General features: G+C 37.6%; 1 protein-coding gene across 3 annotated transcripts; it reads left to right on the forward strand.

Moving 5' to 3' along the window:
* Positions 1-3,966: 3,966 nt before the first annotated feature.
* On the forward strand, positions 3,967-21,948 carry LOC112573370 (exportin-2-like). 3 transcript variants are annotated; one of them, XM_025253668.1, is made up of 27 exons: positions 3,967-4,039; positions 4,976-5,094; positions 5,518-5,663; positions 5,908-6,009; positions 6,569-6,714; positions 6,841-6,931; positions 7,494-7,601; positions 9,270-9,362; positions 10,917-11,084; positions 11,330-11,459; positions 11,914-11,979; positions 12,537-12,646; positions 12,908-13,000; positions 13,126-13,210; positions 14,278-14,339; positions 14,701-14,834; positions 15,115-15,218; positions 15,702-15,799; positions 16,168-16,318; positions 16,465-16,664; positions 16,892-16,989; positions 18,032-18,117; positions 18,661-18,742; positions 18,859-19,005; positions 19,417-19,514; positions 19,808-19,941; positions 21,018-21,948. In XM_025253668.1, exons 2-27 carry the CDS (start codon positions 5,010-5,012, stop codon positions 21,105-21,107), a joined length of 2,907 nt encoding a protein of 968 aa, XP_025109453.1. In that variant the 5' UTR covers positions 3,967-4,039; positions 4,976-5,009; the 3' UTR covers positions 21,108-21,948. The 3 variants fall into 3 exon arrangements, with proteins under 3 accessions (XP_025109453.1, XP_025109455.1, XP_025109454.1); XM_025253670.1 differs by having other exon boundaries at positions 4,015-4,099; XM_025253669.1 differs by lacking the exon at positions 3,967-4,039 and adding an exon at positions 4,040-4,240.
* The last annotated feature ends 2,316 nt before the right edge of the window (positions 21,949-24,264 follow it).

Here is a 24,264-nt window from a genome sequence, read left to right on the forward strand (position 1 = left end):
GCTGGAAAATAATCCTTCAGACAAACCTTAATGGATTTTTTTTTTTAAAGTTTGCTCTTGAACTGGAATAATGGAGACTGCAGGAAACTTGATTCCACTAAAAGCTCTCAGACAACTTGCTGGGTTTTAAGCTCAACAATTACTAACACTCGAACTGTCCATGTGATATGTCCAAAGGTCTTCACAGTGTCATTTTTAAATTTTGATCAAAATAATGTGATTTTTTTCTAAATTGGAACCGCTACTATCTAGGCTTTGCAAGAATTATATAAATAGTACTTTTTGAAATTCAGCCAGAGAGGTACGTAAAGCTGTTAAACGTTGTGTTCGACTTATGAAAACTAGGCACACGCACAACACTTGCAACGTGCAGCTTGACGTCTTCCGTTCTCGTTAAAAATAAATAAATAATTAGAGACGATGCGTAGAACCAAAAAGCCTTTGAATAATTAAAAAGCTACTAGTAGTAAACAGGGCCTTTAATGATCAAACAAGTACACCGGCGTTCGATGTTAATTTATTCTTTGTTACTTCCCGAGGAGCATTGGGCCGCAATAACGCCAGCGAACCCGGTTTTGGGCAGCAACCATCAGTTGGACCCATGTGGTTCAGTGGTTCCGATATCCTTTGCCTCACTCTCTATTGTTCTTTTCCAAGTCTGCTTTGGTCTCCCAACTCTCCTCTTCCCCCTGAGGGTTCCAGTCAATTAGTGCCTGCCTGGCAATGGTGTCAGCTGGTTTACGCAGTGTCCTATCCAGCCCCACTTTGCACTTTTTGATGTCTTGGCTAGTGGCATTCTGGTGGGTTCTTTTTCACAGGCTGTTGTTGGAGATCTTTTCATGCCATCTTATTCCCAGAATATGGCATAGGCATCGGTTGGTAAAGGTGTGCAGCTTGTTGTTGCTGGTGTTTGTCACTCTCCAGGTTTAAGAACCATGCAGTATAACTGCCTTCACATTGGTGTTGAAGATGCGGGTCTTACTGCTGAAGGATAATGCTCGGGATTTCCAGAGTGGGCGGGATTTCCAGAGTGGGGTAGGCTGTTGAAAGCAAGCCTGGCCTTGTTGATGCAGCTTTCGATGTCATTGTCTGCTCCACCGTCCTTGCTGACAATGCTCCCCAGATATGTGAAGCGGTCTCTTTCCACGATGTTCTCTCCTTGAAGCTGGATTGAGAGTTCCTTGCTTGTTGTTGATTCTCATCACTTAGGTCTTCTTTCTGTTGACCTTTAAACCAGTCTTCTCTTCTTACTCAGTTTGGTTTGTGCATGTTGCTGCCGATGAGATAGGAGATTAATATGTCATCTGCAAAGTCCAGGTCCTCTAGCTGTTTGGTAAAGGTCCACTGGATACCGGCGTTATTGTCTAAAAATATGCAAGCCTTTCTTACACCGGTCTTCATTACGAAAGGTTTAGTGAGTTTGTCATTGTGGATAACTTGGCAGAACGTGTCTTCGTACAATCCCTGGATAATGTTTATGAGCTTAGGTGTAATACCATAGTGGATCATCATATCACCATAGTGGGAGAGCTGATGTTGACATGAAGTTGTTCAGTTGCTGGTGGTATGTCAGGTAAAGATGGTGGACGAGGTCGATTCAGGATCTCCTCAAAGTGTTCCATCAAGCGGTCTCTTTGTCCTCGTTTGTTATTGTCTTGCCGTCTTTGTCTTTCACTGGCTTGTTTGGGTTCATGTTCCTGCCTGACAGAGTTTGTATTATTTCATAAAGACGTTTCATCTTTCCCTGTATATCTGCTGTCTTTGCTTCCTCTGTCAGTTCATGGGTGAAGCGTTTCTTGTCCTCCATGACAGACCTCTTTACTTGGAGTTGGATTCCCAATATTCAGCTCTGAGACCTCCCTTCTCTTGCTGGTCTTGACACTGGTTGAGCTTCTGTTTCAATTCCTTTCTCGATTCAATCTTTGCCCAGGTCTCTGGGGTCATCTATTCCTTGTGTTTTCTTTTCCTCTTCTCTAGAACATCTGTACAGGTTGTCTTTCAAATGCTCTTGGGTGTTGACCAGTGCTTTTCCACTGATTTTTCTGTCAGTCCTGAAAGGGCCTAATATTTATTCTTGATTTCACAGTTATAAATTTCCATTATTTCCTTGTTCTTGAGGTATTGAGTATTGAACTTTTCGTGTGGTCTGCCTGCTGGATCAGTGAAGGACTTTAGCGTAATCTTGAAGACTGCCACTAGGAGCTGGTGGTCTGAAACAACATCTGTTCCTCATCTCACTCGGACATCTTAAGACGCCTCCATTTGCGAGCAACTGTTATAGGTCAGTCTAGTTGTCCGTCTGGCAATCAGGGGAAGTCCAAGTTGTCTTGTGTATACTTTTGCGTGGGAACACCATGCCACCTTTGACGTAGTTCGATGAAGCCGCTGGAGTGGTACGTCCTCTGCCAGAAGATTTCAACGCCGGTTAAGAGCCGAACACTTTACATGAAAACATTAAGCGTTAAAACTCTTGATTTATATTGACTTGGACCCACTTTCTCTCTCTCTCTCACGCACATGCACGAAATAAGTGAATTTTGTCCTTGGGTGACACACGTAGGGGAGCCCGGTAGTGTACGTAGTGGTTAAAACATCACTACAGTGAGCGGCTCTGGGTTCAGATCACGTCTTGGGACACTGTGTATGTGTCACATGCACAGGGCTGGGCGTTATTGGGGGTTTTCTCCGGGTACTCCAGTTTCCTCCACCCATAGTGCGAAATCGCTGCAAGGCGGAAGCACTTTCTTCCTAAATAAACCAAACAACCTTAACCACACACACATATATATATATCACAAACGTATATATCTTGCTCTGTGCGCGTCAACCAAAATAAAAATTCACTTATTTTGTGGCCATATTATAGCGAAGATATGATTTAGTCGAATCTACTCTATGATAGGGATTTTCGTCTTATAGTCGAATCGATCAGTTTCATCTCTTTTTCAGTGGCATATAGGCAGATGCTCATTGTCATGATAAGGGTTATCCCGGGGGGACATCCGGGGCTTTATGTTAGATTTTGCGTAATGTCAAGGTTGGCGAGCAGCCATATTGTCTTAGTTAATTAAAGTACGTTTGTCATCAAATCAACAGTGTCTGGTGTTGGTCGGCTGAGAGCTCGCAGCACGATACACTCATCTTTGGCCCTAGCTATAAATGAGCGAGAAAAGAATATTACATAAACTTGGCTTGTTTTAACGTACGCAATACAGAAATCGGCATGGCACAGCCGTACGGCTCACGGCCACAGAGCGACCGACCTGTTTAGTGCAACATCGATCGAGTGGCTTGTAAAACTACAGAGCACATACATATATATTAGTCAAAGTAGCCGCATAAGGGGTTTGAGGAAACTTGCTGAGAAGCTATATTTACTGTGACCTGTGAAGATATCCCCCCTCCACCTCCGGCTAGTCTTTTACCGAGTGTGCCATCCAAGCATTTAATAATAATAATAAAAAATACTGGGAAAATATTTAAATATATTGCACTACATGCAGTCTTCTCCTATAGTTATTCACTTTGTTGATTACTCGTCCATTTTTTCTGCAATGTGATCTTTTTCTCTGACTATGAACTCTGAACTTTTTTTTACGATTCGTCGCTACATTTAGAGATTTGTGCATTACAATGCCATGGTACTATCACACACCTCTACGATCTATGAAGTTTGTGGGTACTACCAGAGACGTTATACCATGTGGAGAGCCAACTCTCCACCATCACCTCACCAACCACGTTTCGCAAAAGACTGAAGACCCATCTGTTTCTTTCAAAACAGTCTTAAACAACCAAGAAACACTTCTGTCTATATTTTTTACTTTCCTGATGTTCACTTTATTTTTTCTTCTTTTGTTTTTTATGCGCAATGAGCATTCTTCTGAATGGATACCTGCGCATTACAAATCGACATCATCATCATACTACTCAACCATTGCGAAGTTAGGATCGGCGACGGTGAGATAAGAGTAGTCCCCCGTTGATGGCTCTTTAGCGTCTTTGAAATAACAGCAGCGCCAAAGCAAAGGCTGTCCATGTGAGTGACAGTGTCTGAAGTTCCTGAATTATTTCAGCTTCTCAAAACTTTAAGGCTGAAGTAGTATCACTCCATTTTTTTTTTCGAACAACATATTTATGTATTCTGTGATAGTTCGTAATTAAATTGTGAAAACGACGATGGGGAAGAACGAAAACATTTTGTAATGTTTGCTTTCTTCTTTTTTGACTGTCAGTAAAGGTAACGTTTCCTCCGACTTGTTTTCGTGCCGAAGTTAATAACAGGTCTTTTACTGTGAAGAGTTGTACAGATTTTTTCACAGTATTTCATAAATTATATTTCATAGCCTCATTTAAAAATTAGAATAAAATCCACCATTTATTACACCGGATACTAACGGTGCCACTTGTTACTAGTGCACAATTTTTAAATTACGTCGCTTGAGGATGGCAGACAGTAAACTCTTTCAGTGTCAGCGATCGTAATTGGATCAGATACTCTAATACAGAAGAGTCAAAATGATATCAAGCGCATCATATACACACATTTTCACTTCTAGAAACTGCTGCATATTTGTGGACGTACTACATTGAAACGAGTGTGCCCACAAAATAGGGCAAGAAAAAGTGCCTGTCTGCTTTTAGTGGCGTGTTAACAGTTATAGAAAATCATCATTGAATGCAGCTTAAAAAAATGCTCTGGGTGTTAAGTATGAATATGCACACAATATGCATCAGCATACAGAAAACCCTTTAAAACATTTGAGTGACTTGCTTACCTTCAAAGCTATAATATTAATCATTTATTTATTTTTAAATATGAAGAACTGAGCATTTTAGTGAAGTTTAATTTATTGTTACAGTGAGTACTTTTTGGGGCACTCATCATGTGATTGTGTGAAAAATGCAGCCTTTGTGCAAGAATCAGTTTGTATAGCAGTCATAAAACTAAGATATGCTTTTTCATTGTTTTCAGCACTTAAATTTAGCTTGTCAAGCCACTTTCTACAATGGAAATAACAGATAGCAATTTGCAAGCCTTAGCAGGATATCTGCAACAGACACTGTCACCAGAGGCTCAGATCCGCAAACAGGGTGAAGCATGCCTTTTTATAATTTGAAATTGAGACTCTCTCTCAAGAGAAAAGTGCCAAGACTGTCCCTGTCTAATGCTTATTAAGCAAAATCAAGAGTTAGACTTAGTTATATTTCTTGAAAACTATGAGATTTGAACTTAAAGTATATTTCATTAATGCATTAAAAAAAAATCTGTTGATAAGATGCATTGGTGTATTACTGTTCACGTGGTACCATAAGATCAAATTAGTTTAAAAACAGTGAAAAAAAATTAGTAAATAAAAAAAATGGGCAAGTAAAATTATATATATATTGTCACTGTTGATATTTTAACGCTGCACCTTGCAACAAACTTTACACTTTTACTTTTCTGACTAGAGCACCTTCCCATGTTCAAATTGCTCAATGTAGTTTTAATAGTATATCTTTATGTACTTGCAGCTGAGCGATTTTTGGAATCTGTGGAGCGTAACCAAAACTATGGCCTTTTGCTTCTGCATTTGATGGACAAGTCTGATATTGAGCTCCACATTCGTGTTTCAGCTGCCATTGTCTTCAAGAATTTTATCAAGCGTAATTGGCGCATTGTGAGTTTTATGTATTTTAATACATATCTTTTATCACTTGAAGAAATAATTAGTTAACTCTGTTAGTGTATTTTCTAAGACTCTCCTCGTTGCAGTCTGTTAATCCAGTTCCTTCATGTTTATGGGCTGCTTTTAAAGGTGTGTGAAGGAAAACAGATATATTGTTGAATTAAATTTTTAATGCTTCTTTTTGTTAAAGAATGTTGATTCTTGAAATCATTAAACCAAGATGATTGTGTATCAGATTGATGGGGAGGGCAACAACATTCATGATGCTGACCGATTAGCAATCAAACAGCACATTGTAGGCCTCATGCTGAAGAGTCATGAACAGGTACAGAAGCAGGTAAGTGTTACCAGTCAATCATCCAGTAAATGTGTGTTAACAGGTATGTGCTAAAGTTTTTGAGTAAGTTGTCCTTATGGTCTTAACACAATGTGGATGTTCTGAAACAACAGTTTAAGTTATTAAATCACAGAAAACATTGTATGATTTATATGTATCTCCATATGTGTTAGAGGTGGACATCATATTTGAGTGGCGTGGCTTGTGTTATGTATGTCCTGATTTTAACAGGTTAGACTATAATTTTGTAGTAAACCACTTACAACAAGACTGAGGATTAGGGCTTGTGGACTCAAATCCCATGTCTGGCATTTATAATTTCTCTATGGATATTGCACCTATAATTTCTCTTTGGATGTGGTGCCTATTGAGAAGGACATATTTTCAAATACCGGTCTTACAGGCCTTGCCATCTGACCATTTTCAGTTGTATTACAAGCATGCATGTGTATATCTCAATGTACCATTTAAAAAAATATCTGTGATGGTGTAGGACTAGTGTTTTACGTTTTTGAAGATTTTAAGTGCTTGCCGCATTTTATTCGTGTGTGTGTGACAGCTCAGTGATGCCATCAGCATTATTGGAAGAGAAGACTTTCCTAAGAAGTGGGAAGGTCTCATTCCAGAGATGGTCAGCAACTTTCAGACAGGAGATTTTCACATCATCAATGGTGTTCTGCACACAGCTCACTCTATTTTCAGAAGGTAAATTTTAAAATGTTGACCATAATCTCGTGAAAGTGTTCTTAAGTTGGAACAAATTTTTTTTTTAAAAAGAAGGAAACCACACCCCATTCGTACACAGTAATTTTTGTTGCATTTGATTTTCAGGTATCGTCATGAATTCAAATCTGATGAATTGTGGAAAGAAATTAAGTTTGTTCTGGACAACTTTGCAGTAGCCTTTACAGAGCTTTTTAAGGTCAGTTATTATTTTGCTTTTGTGTGATAGGCCTTAAATGCATTAAAAGTGTTTATTTTTAGTGAATAGTTCAATATATCTTAGTAAATCTAAGTGTATAGTAAAGACATTATTAAAGAAGAGAGGTACTAGTTGATGCATTTTTATTTATGCAAAATATTTGAAATTTTTTTCGCACTCCAGATTTTAAAAATGTCTCAAAACTAGCTAATAAAATTGTGACCTAGTTATATTTTCCTTCTTTAATCTATAAATTTATAATAGACGAAATATGAATGACAGATGACCTGTATTTAGTTTGATCTGATGTTATGAACACATCCTCAAATAACAGGTTTTCATGTTCTTAAAAGATTCTCATTTTCACTTTGGTCAGACTTATGTGAACCCTATCCTATGGTTGGGAGTACATCCCTTTCTTTTTTATTAATTGGTATAGTTCCTGGATTTAACACATCTAATTTGTAGAGAAGGTTTTGTCTTGGTCTTTAAAGTTTGTAAACGACATTAAAAGTAGTTTATTGTAGCTGTATAAGTCACTGCATGTTTTTGGATTTAACAGGCCACAATGGGACTTGCATCAACACATGCTAATGATCCTGCCGCTCTCAAGGTCATCTTCAGCTCAATTTTGCTCATCTGCAAGATCTTTTATAGTCTCAACTTTCAGGTATGAAAGTGTCAACTGTTTAAGATAAAAAAGAAGAGTAAGAAAACGCAGTGGTTTTTAATGGCATAGACTTTAATAACAATAGGATTTGTATAGTTAATTTCCTCATGCGGAGGTGAGCTTGATATGCTTCAGTGACCAGGGGCAGTGGGGAAAGAGACCTTGTGATGTATGTAGCACAATCAGGTACAGACAAGCACAACATACATAAATGAACATGCACCAGTTAGCAATACAAGAACGTAAAGGAATGCAAAGATTGGAGTGGGGGGGAAGAGAAAGGACAACAGGATGGACCAATTACAGTAGGTGTTTTCAAAAGAGGTATGTTTTAAGACCAGATCGAAAAGTATGTACTGACTCTGCTGTATGGAGGGATAGAGGCAGGCCTTTCCAAATACTGGGGACTGGAGGAGAAAGAGCAATGGCCAAGAGTCTCCAGACTGATACATGGAATAGAGAAAAATTTAGTTTGTGCTGAGCGAATTGACCTTTAAGATTGGTATGGCAACCAAGCTCAGATTGGGGCAAGGCTGCGAACAACACGATAGCAAAGCATGGCAATCTTGAATTCGATACAAGCCCGAACTGGAGGTCACGCAGAAGAGGTGTTGCATGGTCGGCCTTCCGCTTATGGAATACAATGTGGGCAGGCGACCAGCAAGATCTGTGACCAGAGAGTTACTGGGGTTGAGCATGGACAACACAAATGCTGACATAAGCTGCTTGGTGGAGGCAACAGTCAGAAGATGTCTCATGTGGCCGATCCTGCACAGTTCAAGAAAGATTGATTTGCAAACTGATTTGACATGTTTCTCGAAGGACTGATGTGTCAAAAAGAACTCTGAGAAAGACTAGGAGAAAGTGTTGATGGATCCAGAGAAAGGGATGTAGATGGAGGCAGATGTTTAAACCTATATGCAGAGGCTATCTGGATGACTTCATTTTTCTCCCCATTGAGCTTCATTGTTCAACAACATACAGCATTTGACAGAATCAAGGATTTGCTGAGTACTAGTGAACAGACTGTGGATGAGCATCAAAGGTAGCCAACATCAATCTCTAAATAGCTAAGGATGGTTCTCACAGGTAGTCTGCCTACACATGGTGACGCAGACACTTTCTGTTTCAAGGCAGTCTGGCTACTAGTACTGGCACCAATAACACAGATCTGTCTGTTTGTGACAACACACATGATGGTGCAAACATGCAGGAAATGGTAGCCAATACCATCTGATGGCATTGGCAACAACAGGATTAAGCAAGAGCGATGGCACTGTCCTGTCCAGAAGTGGCTAATATAAACATGACTACTACAAGAATGAAATGCAGGGAGGCCACACAAAATGAACAGCAATACAAAAATGATAAAAAATATTAGAATATATAATTATTTAAATTTATGCTAGGTTTGAAAAGGCAAGAGATTTGAGACCAATATTTTAAGTATCACTATTGTATTTTAGTAAACTTGGTGGCTTGAAGTAAAGATAAATGCACTGAGAGTAAACTGGTTGATTGTAGTAAATGTAGAAAAAAAAGATGTTTTCAAATATGTCATATTATCCATTTTTCTCTTTATGTGGCAAACTGAAATGGTATTGATGAAGCAGAAAATTAATGATAAAGTTATTTGATCTATTGATTTTTTGTTTGCTTATTTTCTAGGATCTACCTGAACATTTTGAGGACAACATTAAGCCTTGGATGGATAATTTCCTGCAGCTTCTGAGTGTTGACAATAAACTCCTTAAGACAGAGGTAATACTTTTAATCATGGTCATTATGTTTTTAAAAAGTTTTGGAGTTCTATGTGAAGATTAAGCTCCTGACATAGTCTTAATGGCTACTAATGTGAAGACATTTAAACGGCAGTGCAAAGGATTGCTTTTTCTCATAGGTCGCAATAGAACTAAAATAGTGCAGGAGTGCAGCCGTTGTCAGGCAGTTCTGAGATCTTTTTTTTAATTGCTTTATTTCCCATCTGGATATATATGCTTTAGTTGTTTGGATGGCAAAGTGCAGTTTCGTTTGTGTAGATAAAATTGTGACTGTATAGGATACCAGTTTCTTATATAATTTTTTTTTTTAAAGGAGATAAAACATTCACGTAAATACTTATTTGAATTATGAAATAAAAAAATCAATTATAAAATAAAATAGTAATAGGGTGTTTATCAGTTGTGGTGGAAGAATTTAAACAAACTATCTGTCTCAAGTTTTGCTTTTACTTTTTCCCTATTTTCAGTGATCTACTTAGTTATTTTATGTAAATTTACTGTAAGAATGTGATAACAGATTCTAGGAATACAGTGACACAAAAAATATATGCAATCACTAGTTAGACCGCTTCCAAAGAAATAAAACAGTCAATGCCAAAACTACAGAATTACAAACAAGATGATGTCGAAAGTGGTCCAGATTTGCATTAACACCATTGCAGAGAAATTTCTAGCAGAACAGGCTAGCTGCAGACTAGGTAGGAGAACACTGACCAGATCTTCAGCTGTCACATCCTGACAGAAAGATATCTGCAATGCCAGCAGAATCTCTTCCACAAATTCATCAACTTTAAAAAGGCATATGACAGAAAGTCGGACATGAGGAGCTTTGGCATGTCATGCAAAAATTCAGCATTGAAGAGGGCCTCATTCAAGTCATCACACTGTACAGGAGCTTGATGAGTGAAAGACTACTGAAGAACCAAATGGGAGCTTTCTTTCCAACAAGAGTAGTCCGTCAAGAGTGTTCCCTATCACCTATATTGTTCAATGTCTTTTTGGAGAACATTTGAGAAATCCTTCATGCCTCCATTTCACTTGGTGGGAGACCGATGTGCAGCCTATATTTTACACATGACGACATTCTGATGGCAGGCACCAATTGTAGACTGCAAGACCTTACCAAAAGGCTGACAGTTCCAGTGCATGTAAGACAGAGACCAGCATTGACTAAAGCAAAGTCTTGGTTAACAACAGTGGCAGTAGTGAAACAGTGAACTAGTTGTTTCATGCAGGACCTGCTTGTCTCCTCACAAGACAGGCCTTATAGCAAGCCTTGTCAACCAGCAGTTCCCCTTGACAGTACCAAGAAACCAGCATAATAGTTTTTCAATTGGTACTAGTCCAGAGGGAGTTGTATTTATGTTTGTATTATATTTTATGCTGCTTTATATTTGAGATTTATCTTGTGAAACGCACCTACAGGTAAATTGACAGACTTTACGTGCACTTGTGTCAGATCATGAATAGGTGATAAAAGAGCTTTTCAATATTTACCTCCATCATCAGCCTAACAGTATGTGGTTGTTGTCAGGATGAGGAAGAAGCTGGCCTGCTGGAGCAGGTGAAGTCTCAGGTCTGTGACAATGTGGCGCTTTATGCTCAGAAGTATGATGAGGAGTTTGGACCATTCCTTCCAAATTTTGTGACAGCAATCTGGGGTTTGCTGGTCAGCACAGGACAAGAAGTCAAGTATGACCTGGTCAGTTCATTGATGTGGGCTTTGAAAGAGGTGTTTATAGAATGTAACTGCATAAAGTGATTTCACAAAGTCATCCTTTCTTTCTCTCAGAGTGATATAGACAAAATTTTAAAATCATTCTTTTTGGCTGATTAAGATGAGAATGAAATAATAGTTTGAGTGCAAAGGACCAAATCTGAATACTTATTTTAAGAGCTTATAAAACACATGATTAAAAACTGTCATCAGTTCTCTCTTTTTCACAGCTTGTGAGCAATGCAATTCAGTTCTTGGCCTCGGTTGCTGAAAGACCAGGATATCGCTCACTTTTTGAAGACCCAGCAACTTTGGCAAACATATGTGAGAAAGTCATTGTTCCCAACATTCAGCTTCGACGTAAGTTTCTTTACTAGTTTAAATGTTTAGTTTAGTCTTTGTTACTCTTGTAAGAGCATAGGGCTGCAATTTTAAATGTTAGTGCAAATTAATAAATTTTTGTGACCAACCAGTTACGTTTATAAATTACAATTGAAACCTGTGGGTGAGGCTTTATTGTGGTACCTCTCATGAGACAAGTTCACTTGAACTGCTTCAGTCACACATTAGTCTACAAGCATCCTTTCAAATCAGTGTAGCTCATATGTATATCTTGTTGTAGGCACAATCTTTGACAAGGAGGCTATCTAGACTTAAGACTACATATGACTCCTGCATTGCTTATTATTACCAAAGCAACATTAGCCTTCTTTCATATATACATATTTACACATCCATGTTGCTATAGATGAAAAAGTGCCATCTTATCATCCTTTTGGCGCATCTTTGTTAATTGACCTTTCTTGAATAACAGAAGCCGATGAGGAACTGTTTGATGACAATCCAGAGGAATATATCCGCAGAGACATTGAAGGCTCTGGTGAGGTTTCTGTCAGATTAATGATCTGTCATCTTTATCTCTGGCCAGATAAATGACTTACAGCTGAACTTCCAGTTGCTTTCAAGGCATTTTCCATGTTTGGAGTTGTTTCAAAGTCCTAATTCTAATGGATATTAATGTGACAGATAAAGTAGTGTATAGTAAATTGTTTTTTATTAGTGCTGGTTTTTTGAAATGATTACACCTTAATTTTCTGCTCAGACCATAAAAAAAATATCAAGCTTGTTGGCCTGTTGTTAATAATAAGCACAGCCTCCCTCTCCCTACTGTTCTAACCATATCAGATGCTTACTAGGGTTGATCACTTCTGCATACAGCCTTTGCAATGTTCTTTTGCGTTGATTAATATTATAAATTTGTGTGTGTAATAAATCTGCTATTTCTTCACCATGACTGACTTTCTTTTCTGTTTCCCCTTGCAACTCACCAAAGAAAAAGAATGTTGGAGTTTACACCCTTATTCCTTCCAAAAAAAAAAAATGGTATTAACTCAGGAGCAATTTTGGATGGCTTTATGTAAACATTTTCTGCATTAGATGTTGACACACGTCGACGTGCAGCTTGTGACCTGGTGCAGGCCCTTTGTAAATCGTTTGAAGGACCTGTTATTCAGAACTTTTCAACTTATGTCCAGGGTCTTCTTGAGGTGAGAACTTTTGATGTGTTTATCTTTAATATTTTTATGTCTTTTTTTCAAATACATACATTCTCTTTGGTGCATCATTAGCAAGGAAAGCTGATGTGGCAAACATTATGCAAAGTTTAATACAGCTACTTAATGATAGATGGAAATTTTGATATTGAGGAATACATCATGTTCTTTTTAATGAAGTAGTATAGTGGTATATAAAGTAACTGTGATTTACCATAAGTTGGGATACAGAAATAATTGTCTGGCTACATACAGGCTTACAGTAAGAACCCACAAAGCAACTGGAAGAGCAAAGACTCTGCGCTTTATCTCATCACATCCCTGGCATCCAAAGGCATGACACAGAAGGTGAGAAGGATTTGATGGCTAACCAGTCAAATAATGTTATTGGGAAAAAAATTACATGTGATATATGACTGACCTGCGTTTCTTCTGTTGCAAGAAGTGTAACATAATGAATATCTTGTTTACAGCAAGGAGTAACCCAAACCAGTGAACTGGTGAACATAACAGATTTTTATAGGGGACATGTCTTGCCTGACCTGCAGTCCAGCAATGGTAAGACAGTTTCTTCTAGTCTTGCTTACATCTTTTAAGAGTCGTGTGTATCGTTATTAAGAACTTGATAGTACTAACTTGCAAGCAGCATATTTTAACGTCCAGTTTTATTTCACTTTATCAGATTTAAGTTGATTGAATTCCTTGATTTGTAATGGTGTGGTTTAAATTATAAAGAGCTATGTGAGAGCAGTTTCTTTGTTCAAAAGAACAGTTAATTTCTGTTAACTTCTTTCTATGCATGTCAGTTGGGAAGCATAGAGCCGAGTAGTTAGAGGTGGCATCTGTGGTCAGAGGCACTCATAGTCTGGTTCATTGCCTGTGTGACAAAGTGTACTCCCCCAAATAGACCTAGCTGTTGAATGGGTACCTATATCCCTTAGATGGTTGAGGACAGAAAGATGGTAATGGAGAGGCTATGGACACTGTTTGCACAGACAAGGTGGCTCCAGGATCAGTGATATCTTAAAACACTTTCATTCCCCAGAGACCAAGAGATCATGGGTTGACTTTATTTTTTTTTTTGAGGGGGGGGTTGTCCCTAAGCTTATGGTTGTAACTTGTTCAAATAGAGATAACTTTTAACACATGGCAATAAATAACACATACTGCATTATTAAAAGAAAAAAACAAAAACTTCCATTCCTTCACCCTTATTTCAGGTACTTTGCACATTTCAAACATACACTCAACACATGCTAATTTATATACATATAACATCAACATAAATATTTGAGTACTATCTTTGATAACAAGCTTAAATGGAACATCAATGAATGCTGAAAAAAGCCATCTTGGTTTTGAAGCCTTTGACCTGACTGCTGTACTTTATGTCCTTAAAACTAGTAGTTAGTAAAGTTCATAGATTTAAGTGTGACAAGAGGCTAAAAGCACACAAAAGTTATGTCAGACAAATCAGTAACAAAGCATTGTGCTTATTCCAAATCTGAACTTTCTGATTCTCCACCAGCAGCACCATACAGTCAAAATCAATCAAACAAGTATGCTTAAGTAAATTTTAATATGCAGAGATTGGTTTCTGCTAAGATTACTCTGTCTATTGACAGTTGATGAGACACCAATTCTGAAGGCAGATGCTATCAAGTATCTTATGGTGTTTCGAAGTCAGGTGAGCAGTTTCTTGGTTGCCACCATGAATATGTTTACTGATGTCTTTAAACTGAGAGACTATAACTACTACTTTTGTCTTATTGAATGCCTTAAAAAATGAAAGATTAGGGTAGCTAGAAGATTACTTGTTAATCTCAGAACTCTTCTGGATGCATATCACAACACAGATCTAAGAAGAGCAGTTGAGTAAGATTCTGGGACCTGCTTACTTTGCTGTATATTTCAGATTTTTTACCCGTGGGTTTTTAGGGTTGTTTAATGTCTTTTCCTTTTTTTTTTTTTTTGTAAATAAATGAAACTGAAAAAACGGGGGCAGTGAGAAATCGATAATTATAATAATCTAAGTTTGTTCAATACAGCTTCCAAGGGAGGAACTAGCTGGAAGCGTGCCTCACCTGATCCGATATCTTGGTGCCTCCAGTCATGTCGTGCATACATATGCAGCTCACACTATTGAGCGTCTCTTCATGGTAAAGGTTTCAGGTGGTGCTGTGTAAGTCCTCCTTTATTTCCTAGGCTTGCTGCAAGTTCTGTGTATAGCACTTTTGTTGTATGACATTGAATATATGTTTGTGCACACATACTTGTTTCCATGTTTTTACAAAAATGTATACGTGCACACACAAGAATGTGTCGCTTTACTCTCTTGTTCAGTGTTTAGCAAAGAAGTCAAGAAGAGAGTTAAATTAAGTATTTGAATGGTGGTGACAAATGCTCTGAGAAGTGTGCAGGAATTTTTATTTGTGCTGATGTTACTCTTATCTTGATGTCAGGTTTACAATGGACACTATACAGCCATATGCAACCGACCTGATGACAAATCTATTTGCAGCCATGGAAAAGCCAGGCTCAACAGAAAATGAATATATTATGAAAGGTATGTAGCTGTATGAATGGACAGTGCCTTCCATTTTGCATGGTTATAAATCAAACCCAGATAAGATGAACTTGCTTATAAAATTTTTTTTTATATAAATAACATTTTACCTTTTCCAAAGGCATTTTTTGATTGCTTAATTCTTCAGATGAAAAAAAATCCCAACCCTTTAATTTGCTTCAACTGAGCATAACTGTACAACTTTATCTTGGAAGTCCAAAGGAAAATAGATTCTTGGAATGATTTTGCATAAAACTGCATTCTTTGTTTTGGCAGTTTTCAGTGTTTGCATAAGCTAATGATGTGTTGCTTGTCTATTGTACAGCTGTGATGTTGACAATGCTTTTTGCTTGCAGTGTTTATATAAACTAATGATATTTTTGTTATCTGTTTGTAGTGTTTGTGTAAACTCATGAATTTTCGCTTGTCTGTTGTTTGCAATGTTTGTATAAACTAATGATGTTTTGCTTGTCTGTTGTGCAGCTGTAATGCGGACAATGTTGTTGCTACAGCACCATATACTTCCAATGATGACACAGCTTTTGCAAGGACTTACACACAAGCTGGTTCTTGTCAGTAAGGTAAGAGGGCTGCCATATGACTAACACGAGGAAGATCATGGCATTTCAGCTTAGTGAAGATAGACAAGGACAATATTTAGCTTTTATCAGAGGTTTTATTCTTTATTTTAAAAAAAATAAAACTTTTTTTTTCCAGATGTCAGTTGTGCTGATGAGTCTGACTCCAATATCTAGTAATAAATCAGCCAGTCTTACAGTTTAATATCACATTTTCTCAGACATTTCAAACATATTCATCTGATAGAACATAGGATTTAGTAGATTCTCCCCAGACCTGGCAAGAATTTGTAATATTTTGCAGTTTTGAGCTTAAAAACACTGCACAGAAATTAAAAAAATTAAGGAAGATCAAATTTGTTGTGTGACAGAATCCAAGCAAACCCCATTTCAACCACTACCTGTTTGAGTGTCTCTCCATTGCCATCCGCACATCATGTAAACATAATCCTGAGGCTGTGGCCACATTTGAGCAGGGTTTGTTTGGGCCATTCACGGATATCTTACAGCAGGATGTTCAGGGTGAGCACTTAGTAGCTTGCTTTTCTCAAGTAATTAGCATAGTGTGTGGGAAATGTTTATGCATGTTCATGAGATTACAGATTATATTTTGGTGAACTTATTAGCATATGATGAAATCTTTTTATTTACTGTGTTACACCCAACAGAGTTCATCCCATATGTTTTCCAAATCTTGTCACTTCTGATGGAGTATCACAGAGGAGGAGTGCCAGACACCTACATGGCACTATTTCCCCATCTTCTTACCCCGGTTCTGTGGGAACGCCCTGGTAACATTCCTCCACTTACACGCCTTATCCAAGCATTTATAGAGTTGGGCAGCAGCCAAATACAAGCTGACAGGCTGGTGAGATAATAAAATCAATTTTTAACAAGACTTCAAAAGAAAATTGTCTGTGATCAGTGTTGTTTTTGTTAACAGTCCACCTTAAGTAGACATAAGAACTCACTCTCTGTTATCTCTTTTAAGCGGTACACCAAGATCACTCACTGGTAAAATACCTACCTAAAATAATGTCTTATGCATTTGTGAACCTGCATGCTTGTTTGACTTTTAGCTTGTTTGTATTCCAGAATGGACTGCTGGGAATCTTCCAGAAGCTGCTGGCATCCAAAACCCATGACCATGAGGGATTCTACATCCTTAACTCAATCATTGAGTTCATGCCACAGTTAGTAATTTCTGTGTTTTGATGGTTCCCAGTCACTTAATCCCCAGACACTTCATCCCCGACACTTCATCCCCTAGACTTTTAATCCCCAGACACTTCATCCCCAGACACTTAATCCCTAAACTAAATCCTTAACTGTAAAAATTATGAAGTCAGCGAAAAATTTAATTGAAATTCAAATTCAAATCATGCTATTAACTTCAACGTCATTTGAACATCTACAACATTAGTTAAAGTTCATATAAGCTAGTAAATTTAATGTTCTTCAACAATATGATATGAAAATTGTTCTTGAGTGTCGGGGATGAAGTGTCGGGGATGAAGTGTCGGGGATGAAGTGTCTGGGGATTAAGTGACTGGACACCGTTTTGATAGATTTTCACTGCTGACCCATTGTAAATTTTGCTTGTGCTTTATTCTTGGTCCTTAATAATTTTTGGAAAGGTGCAAAATCATGGATTCTTAAATTAGAATGGTTTTGTGGATGAACAGATTTCTTGGAAAAATAAAAAAAATCCATAACCGCAAATGTTCATGATGCTTCTGTGTAGAAGTATTTGATTATCTAACAAATCTTGGATCTAGTGAATTGATTTTGCTGTTGTCTGTTCTCCTTTTGATGCTGAAGGAAAGGCTACCATATGCAATCACTGTGGTAGTTGTGTTTGTAGGATTGCACCTGTACATAGTGGTTCTCATTTTTGCTTTTGAAAGAACAACATTCTTGCTTAGCAGCAACACTCAGCAGTCACTCAATAGGAGTGGTTTAGTGGCTAGAAGTATCTTTCTCACTAGGGGAGATAGCTGGGAAACCACTCTAGTAGAGGTGCAGGAAGGCTACATTTAACCAGTATTCCTTCCTTAGTAATGCATGGGTGTGGCTTTGCAGAGATGAGAGGACTGTGTACACATGTGTGCATGCATACCTGTGTTTAAAAAAGAGAGAGGCGAGGGAGGGAGGAGAAAATAGGGACAAGGCAATCAGATTGACTGTGCTTTGCAGAAAACCATGTGCTGATATTTATTTATTTGGCTATTTCAGGTCACTTGTGACAGAGTACACTAGACAAGTCTTTATTCTTCTTTTCCAAAGGCTTCAGAGTTCGAAGACAACAAAGTATGTGAAAAGTAAGTATTGGAACAACAAGAATCTGGTTTTGTGATAGGTTTTCAGGATTATAGTTTAAAAACGCAGTTGACAGTTGTTTATAGGAGTAGATTAAGCAGTTTTAATTGTTCCTATGCATTTTGCAAGCAGCAGACTTTGAGTTTGTAACATACAAAGGTATGGTTAATGATAATAGAAGTAATTTTTAAAGTTTCAATCATATTGTTAGCATGTACCGCAACTGCCTGCAATGAAATATTAATCCGACATGCTGTGGCATATTGTTAACATATAATTTATACATGTAAACTGTTTATGATATAGTCATTTAATGATTAGTTTTTGAGAAAAACAGTTGTACAGTTCCTGTTAAATGTGCAAGTGTAGCAGCACAGTTACAGTTGTCGAGATATGAGCGATGTCTCAAACGTAGTCTGTTGAGGTTTGAGGTTTCTTTGATGTTGACTGAGTCTACACTTAATAACGTGCAGTGTTGGGGTGTAGGATTGGCAGAAAAATGGATAAGTAGATATACAGAGATGGATTGTTATTTTTGTTTCCAGGTCTTCTCATTTTCTTTTCCCTTTATGCCATCAAGTATGGCGCAGCTGCTCTTATTGACATCATTGAGGGAATCCAGGCAAAGTAAGTATGTTGAATATTTTAAAAATTCCTTGTCTAAAATTTTATCTGGGCATCTGTAATGTGAAAAAGAATAATTGACATAGATGTTTTTCATGACAATATTTCTGGTTTGACAGGATGTTTGGAATGGTTGTTGACCGGCTGTTTGTACCAGACCTAGGAAAAGTGTCAGGTAACATGGAGCGAAAAATATGTGCTGTTGGTGTTACCAAGATTTTGACTGAGGCTCCCTCAATGCTACAAGGAGACTATGTGTCTCTTTGGTGAGTGCTAGTAGGTGTGGTAGTACGTGTGATAGGACCGAAAACTGCCGTATAGTTAAATTTACAGATGACACTGGACTTACAGGATTGATTTCCAACGATAATGACTCCTATTACAGACAAGAGATTGAACATTTTGTTACATGGTGCAACGACAATTATTTAAATGTCAAAAAAATGATGGCCGGAGAAGACCATCGAATGTCACCTGACTGTTGAAAATAGAGGTTCCTGGTTTCCTACAAATTTTTCCTGCATGTCATCTGTTTTGAGCTAAGCTAGGCATGTAGAATTGTTACAACTAAACAATGTCTTGCTCAGCGGCTGGTTTTAAGTTGACTGCTGTCATCATTACTGTTTATAAAGGAATCGGGTTTGCATTCTGATTTGTGTGTCATATGATCTGTTCAGGCCTCGCCTCTTGCAAGCATTAATAGGACTGTTTGAACTGCCAGAGGATGACTCCATACCAGACGATGAACACTTCATAGAAATTGAGGATACCCCTGGTATGTTTTCCTCCCACTTAGTTTTTATCCCAGGGGTAGGGGTTTAGCATGTTAACTACTCTCAGTGCTTGAGTGGAACATGTCTAGTATTTAAGATCCATTTTACTGGTGTAAGTACACTTCAACAGTTGTTTCAAGTAGTTTTTTTACTCTGCTAAACTTTCTTGTAACTCATTCATTGAATATATTGATTAGTATTCTCATGAACATTATTTAGACTTTTCATATTTAATCATAAAGAAGTTTGCCATCATCTTTGCTTTCATTGCTCATGAGTGCTATTTTGTGGATAGGATACCAGACAGCTTACTCCCAGTTGGCATTCGCCAGCAAGAAGGAGCGAGACCCTCTTGGCTGTGAAATATCAGACCCTAAACTGAATCTTGCTAAACACCTAGGAAAGCTGGCCACTGGCCATCCAGGCAAGGTATGCCAAGATTTTATTATACTTTCAATAAAATAAAGTGAAAATTGCCAGGTACCTATGTCTCGTTCATTTTAAGGTGGTTTAAAGTTAACATTGTAGGGGAGTTAACTGCAGCATCAATGCACAATATTTCATGCCTGGTGTGGTTTTAGATTGAGGTCAATCCCTTTGTGGTTTTAAACAATACTTCCTCCCAAAAAACAAAAATCACAAATATTACAGCTCATGTTGTGAATATAATTTAATCTTCCACTAATATCAGTAACTTTGAGCTTGATTCTGGAAAGATTTTTGAGAGATGAAATCAGCCTTCAAACGTGTAAAAGTAAATGCTTGCCCAGACTAGTTCTCTGGTAATACTTCATGTATTTCATGCGAGATGTATTCAGAGTGAAAAGGGTGTCGTGCATAAGGTGTGTGGTAACAAGGAGTTACAAGTACATGAATCACTGTCTCGCTTGCCTGATATGTGTGTGAAAGTTTAGCTTCAATGTTCAAGTAGTCATGTCTGGGGAAGTAAATAGCCAGATGATTAGAATGCTGATGTCCGAACTGAGAGGCATGCCAGTTTGATACCTGTGCGGTGCAGCAAACTTTCCTCAGTCCACCCAGATGGTGGGAATGTTACCTGACTCTTTAGAGGGTTGGTGACGGGAAGGCAGCAAGGGAGAGGAGATAGGTACCGCCTTCATGTAAAGTTAGCCCCCAAGAAAGGTGTAGTCTTTAACATCTCACTCCCTAATGACCTGAAGAATTCAAGGGACAATCTTTACATTTACGTCACATACTGTTCTGACATAAGTATGTAACATTTCTGGCATAGCATGTTGAATTACTCTCACTTTGAAAAGGTGATTATCAGCTGTTCTTGGTGATCATGATAGTTATTACTATTTTGTCATATCTATCATATTCTTGTTCCTGTTCACCCACCAGTGGAATATAGGGCTGATCTATCATCATTTAGTAATAACATCGATTTACTGTATATTTGCGAGATTTTTAAACTTTGCAAGATGTTTTTATCCATCAAATATTTCTTTAAAAGTGCTTGTCATAAATCTTGTTTTTGACAGATTCCAACATTAATCAACACTGGTTTACAGCCTGAAGCCCAAAATTACCTCTCACAGTACATCCAGGCAGCTAATGTCAGCATTGTGTGATTCAGTTCCATGATGCACTGACCCAGCATGATGGTGCATGCTTACTGTTTTCAGCCTTGTGCCAAGGACAGTGAAACTGCAAAGGACCTATACCCATCCACATGACATGACAGTGGGACGAAGACTTTTCAGTAGGACATTGTGAAACACATTGTTTTTGAAGGATTTAACACCAACATGCCTCTGTCATGAAGATTGTGACAGAGATATATTGAACTACATTTGATGTAGGAATGCACTGCATAGTCAAGGTACTGTTTATTAGGTGACTAAAGTCAATATCATGTTTACGTAAACAACTGTTCAGTGCATTCTTTCCTGGTGGATACACAAGCACAGGATCAAAGAATTGTGTCCAAACTACAATGGTGCATTACCAAGAAGACTAGTTTATGAACATTGAGATGTTTCTATGGGAACCAGCCAGCTCCAGCTGCAGTTTGTCTACACTGTGCTAACTCCTTAGAAGCATGCAACACCAGTAGTGATCCCCATAACTTATCTCGTGCTATATGCTGTTCCACCACAAGCCAGTTGCATGTTTTAACTGTTAGTAATAGTGCTTGATTTATTTGTTTTTTCTTGCTTCTTAAACTCCAATAAGTGTTGAGTTTATTTTTTTGGTGGGGGGGGGGGGGGGCAGGCTAAGGGTCTGATGATATTGAAATATTCTTGTGGTGCTTGGATAGGAATCATACTATTATGAATATTTCTTACAATGGTTACCAGCACTATTAACAGCTTTGTCATGAGAAAATACAGACTTGTTTTAGAGGTACTGCCATTGTATGCTTGTGGTCTAGACTTGGTAAATTGTAATTAAAAATGTTTACAAATGCAATCTGCTTCAGTGACAGTATAATTTCATTTACATTTCACCCATTAGCGTTCTACACCCACATTCTGCATTAGACGAGCAAGATCTTTGACATCTAAATAAGGAGTTGGCTTTGTAAGTGATTATCAGAAATGACTTAAGTAGTTTTTTTATATGAGGGTCTTTTGTTTAGTTTGGTTTTCTATGGCAACATCAATCAGCATTTAGCAGTATTCTTAGGGCCATGCACAAACTGGAAAAGGGGTCAAGTGTGTGTGCGTAGGTTAGCTTAAAGCATTCTTTCACTGTGAGCATCTTGTACCAGCAACACCAGCTGTCATAGACAAAGCTGCTTTCACTGTTGCCTGCTCCTACTGTAGAAATAATTTTAGGTAGTGAACAGCAGAAACAAAGCAAAATAATGAAAGCAACACATGAAAGCCTGCTTACTATGGGAAAGTCCTGCATGATGTGCCTGTGTCTGGTTCTTCCATCTTTGTTCGCCAGAGGAGAGAACATTTGTTGTTTGCTACTACTGTTAACACCTTCCTAAGTGAGGAGAACTGCTCAATTCAATTGTTAGATGTACAATAACTTACATATGAACAGCACAACCATATCTAATTATTAGGGCTTTTAATAAATAACTAGTTTTAAAAATAGCAATAATTAGCTTATTTCTGTCAATTTTGTTCTGAAGAGGGATGTTCGTAAAAAATTGTAATACAAGTATTATTTACTCCTTTATACATATATGGTTATTTGGCAAGCACATCACGGTGAAATTAAAAAAAAAAATCACTGCACATTTCTCCATTTCTGCAAGAATTCATTCCTGTGATACTGTGCCATAGCTTGATGAATATTTATTAGAGTATATCTTGTAACAGTGTTAATTTCCACATATTTTACAAGTTCTCTCCATCAGCTGTTATTTCAGAATCAATGCCCACTGCTGTTACACACATCTGTTATGCTACTTTTTTCCCAGCCTGGAAAGAAGTTTGAGCTATCGCTGTAAACAATTGTTGTGCTTTCATTTTAGGATCTAGCTGATCAAACAGATCAATTATCTGAAAGTCTTGAAATGAAATTTCGAGTTTGCTGTCACCATGAAGAATCACTTACAAAATTGATGAAACACCCTCATTGTTAGAATTTTTAACCATTCATTATTTTCAAAGACTGCTCTATCTTACTATTCTGTGAACATACAATACATATTCAAGATACTTTTCTCATGTTTAATTTTTCAGTTTTTAAAACAAAATAAAAGATGCCACCAATGTACCAGTCATTCAATTGAATATAACATTCAAAGAAACTATGGAGATAACAAGCATCCCCTCTGTTTTCACCCAGTCATCAATACATCTTGCTCTTTCATCCTGCAACACACAAGCATAAGCCAACCATGACAGAAGTGGAAAACTATTTTGTAATAAGCAGCAATACTAGCAAGATAAAGAAAATCAGTATTCTTGTCCACGGTGAGAAATTATCCTTTACAGTGAATTCTCAACTTTCAGCTGGGTTTAGCATTATGAATTCTGAAAGGATTCTGACATGTTTGGGCATCAACATGTAGTTTGCTCTCCAAAATATTACAAACCTGCTGAATTACAAATGATGTTATGTGTGCCAAAAGGCACCTAAAACCAATAGAAACACCAGGAATTCAATTCCATTGCAAAACACATGTTTATATTGGTATCATTTCATTGATGGGTGCCTGCAAGTTTATTTCTTGTATGTAAAAACTGTAAAATTTGTGATCTGCCTAAGAGGCAAGATTTTTTAGCAGAAAACATTTACCATCCATACCTGTGCAGTGATTAAAATGAAGAATTAGTCCTGCTGTCTCTTGTTGTTGACCGAAACATAGTGATACAAGACAACCAGTAAAAATAATGTGACGCCAAGTGCATTGGCAAAGATGGCTAATTGCACATCAGTAATCATCTGCAACAAATAATTTTTATCTCATATAAATGTGGGTTAAGGTTAAAAAATAAGAAACTTGTTTGTCATTGTGGCCTTCCATATGCGACACACTCTGTGTGTATACAAATGTGTTCCTTTGCAAAGTATGTTTATCCAACGTCATGTGATAATTTAAATATTCAGTTAGCCTCTTGCATTTAGCTAGGTGATTTTATACCATGAAGAAACCACCTCCAAATATTCTCTGTAAATGAAGGGTGTATAACATAAGCTCAAAGGGTAATATATGAACAGATATTCGCATTAAGCACTTTCTAAGTGACTTAGAATTTTGTCTAATGAAGTTTCAAAGAAGTTGATGCATCTGGGCAACCTGTACTTTACTTTTCACAAAGA

Source organism: Pomacea canaliculata, linkage group LG10, assembly GCF_003073045.1.
Source record: "Pomacea canaliculata isolate SZHN2017 linkage group LG10, ASM307304v1, whole genome shotgun sequence".
Classification (NCBI taxonomy): Eukaryota; Metazoa; Mollusca; class Gastropoda; order Architaenioglossa; family Ampullariidae; genus Pomacea; species Pomacea canaliculata.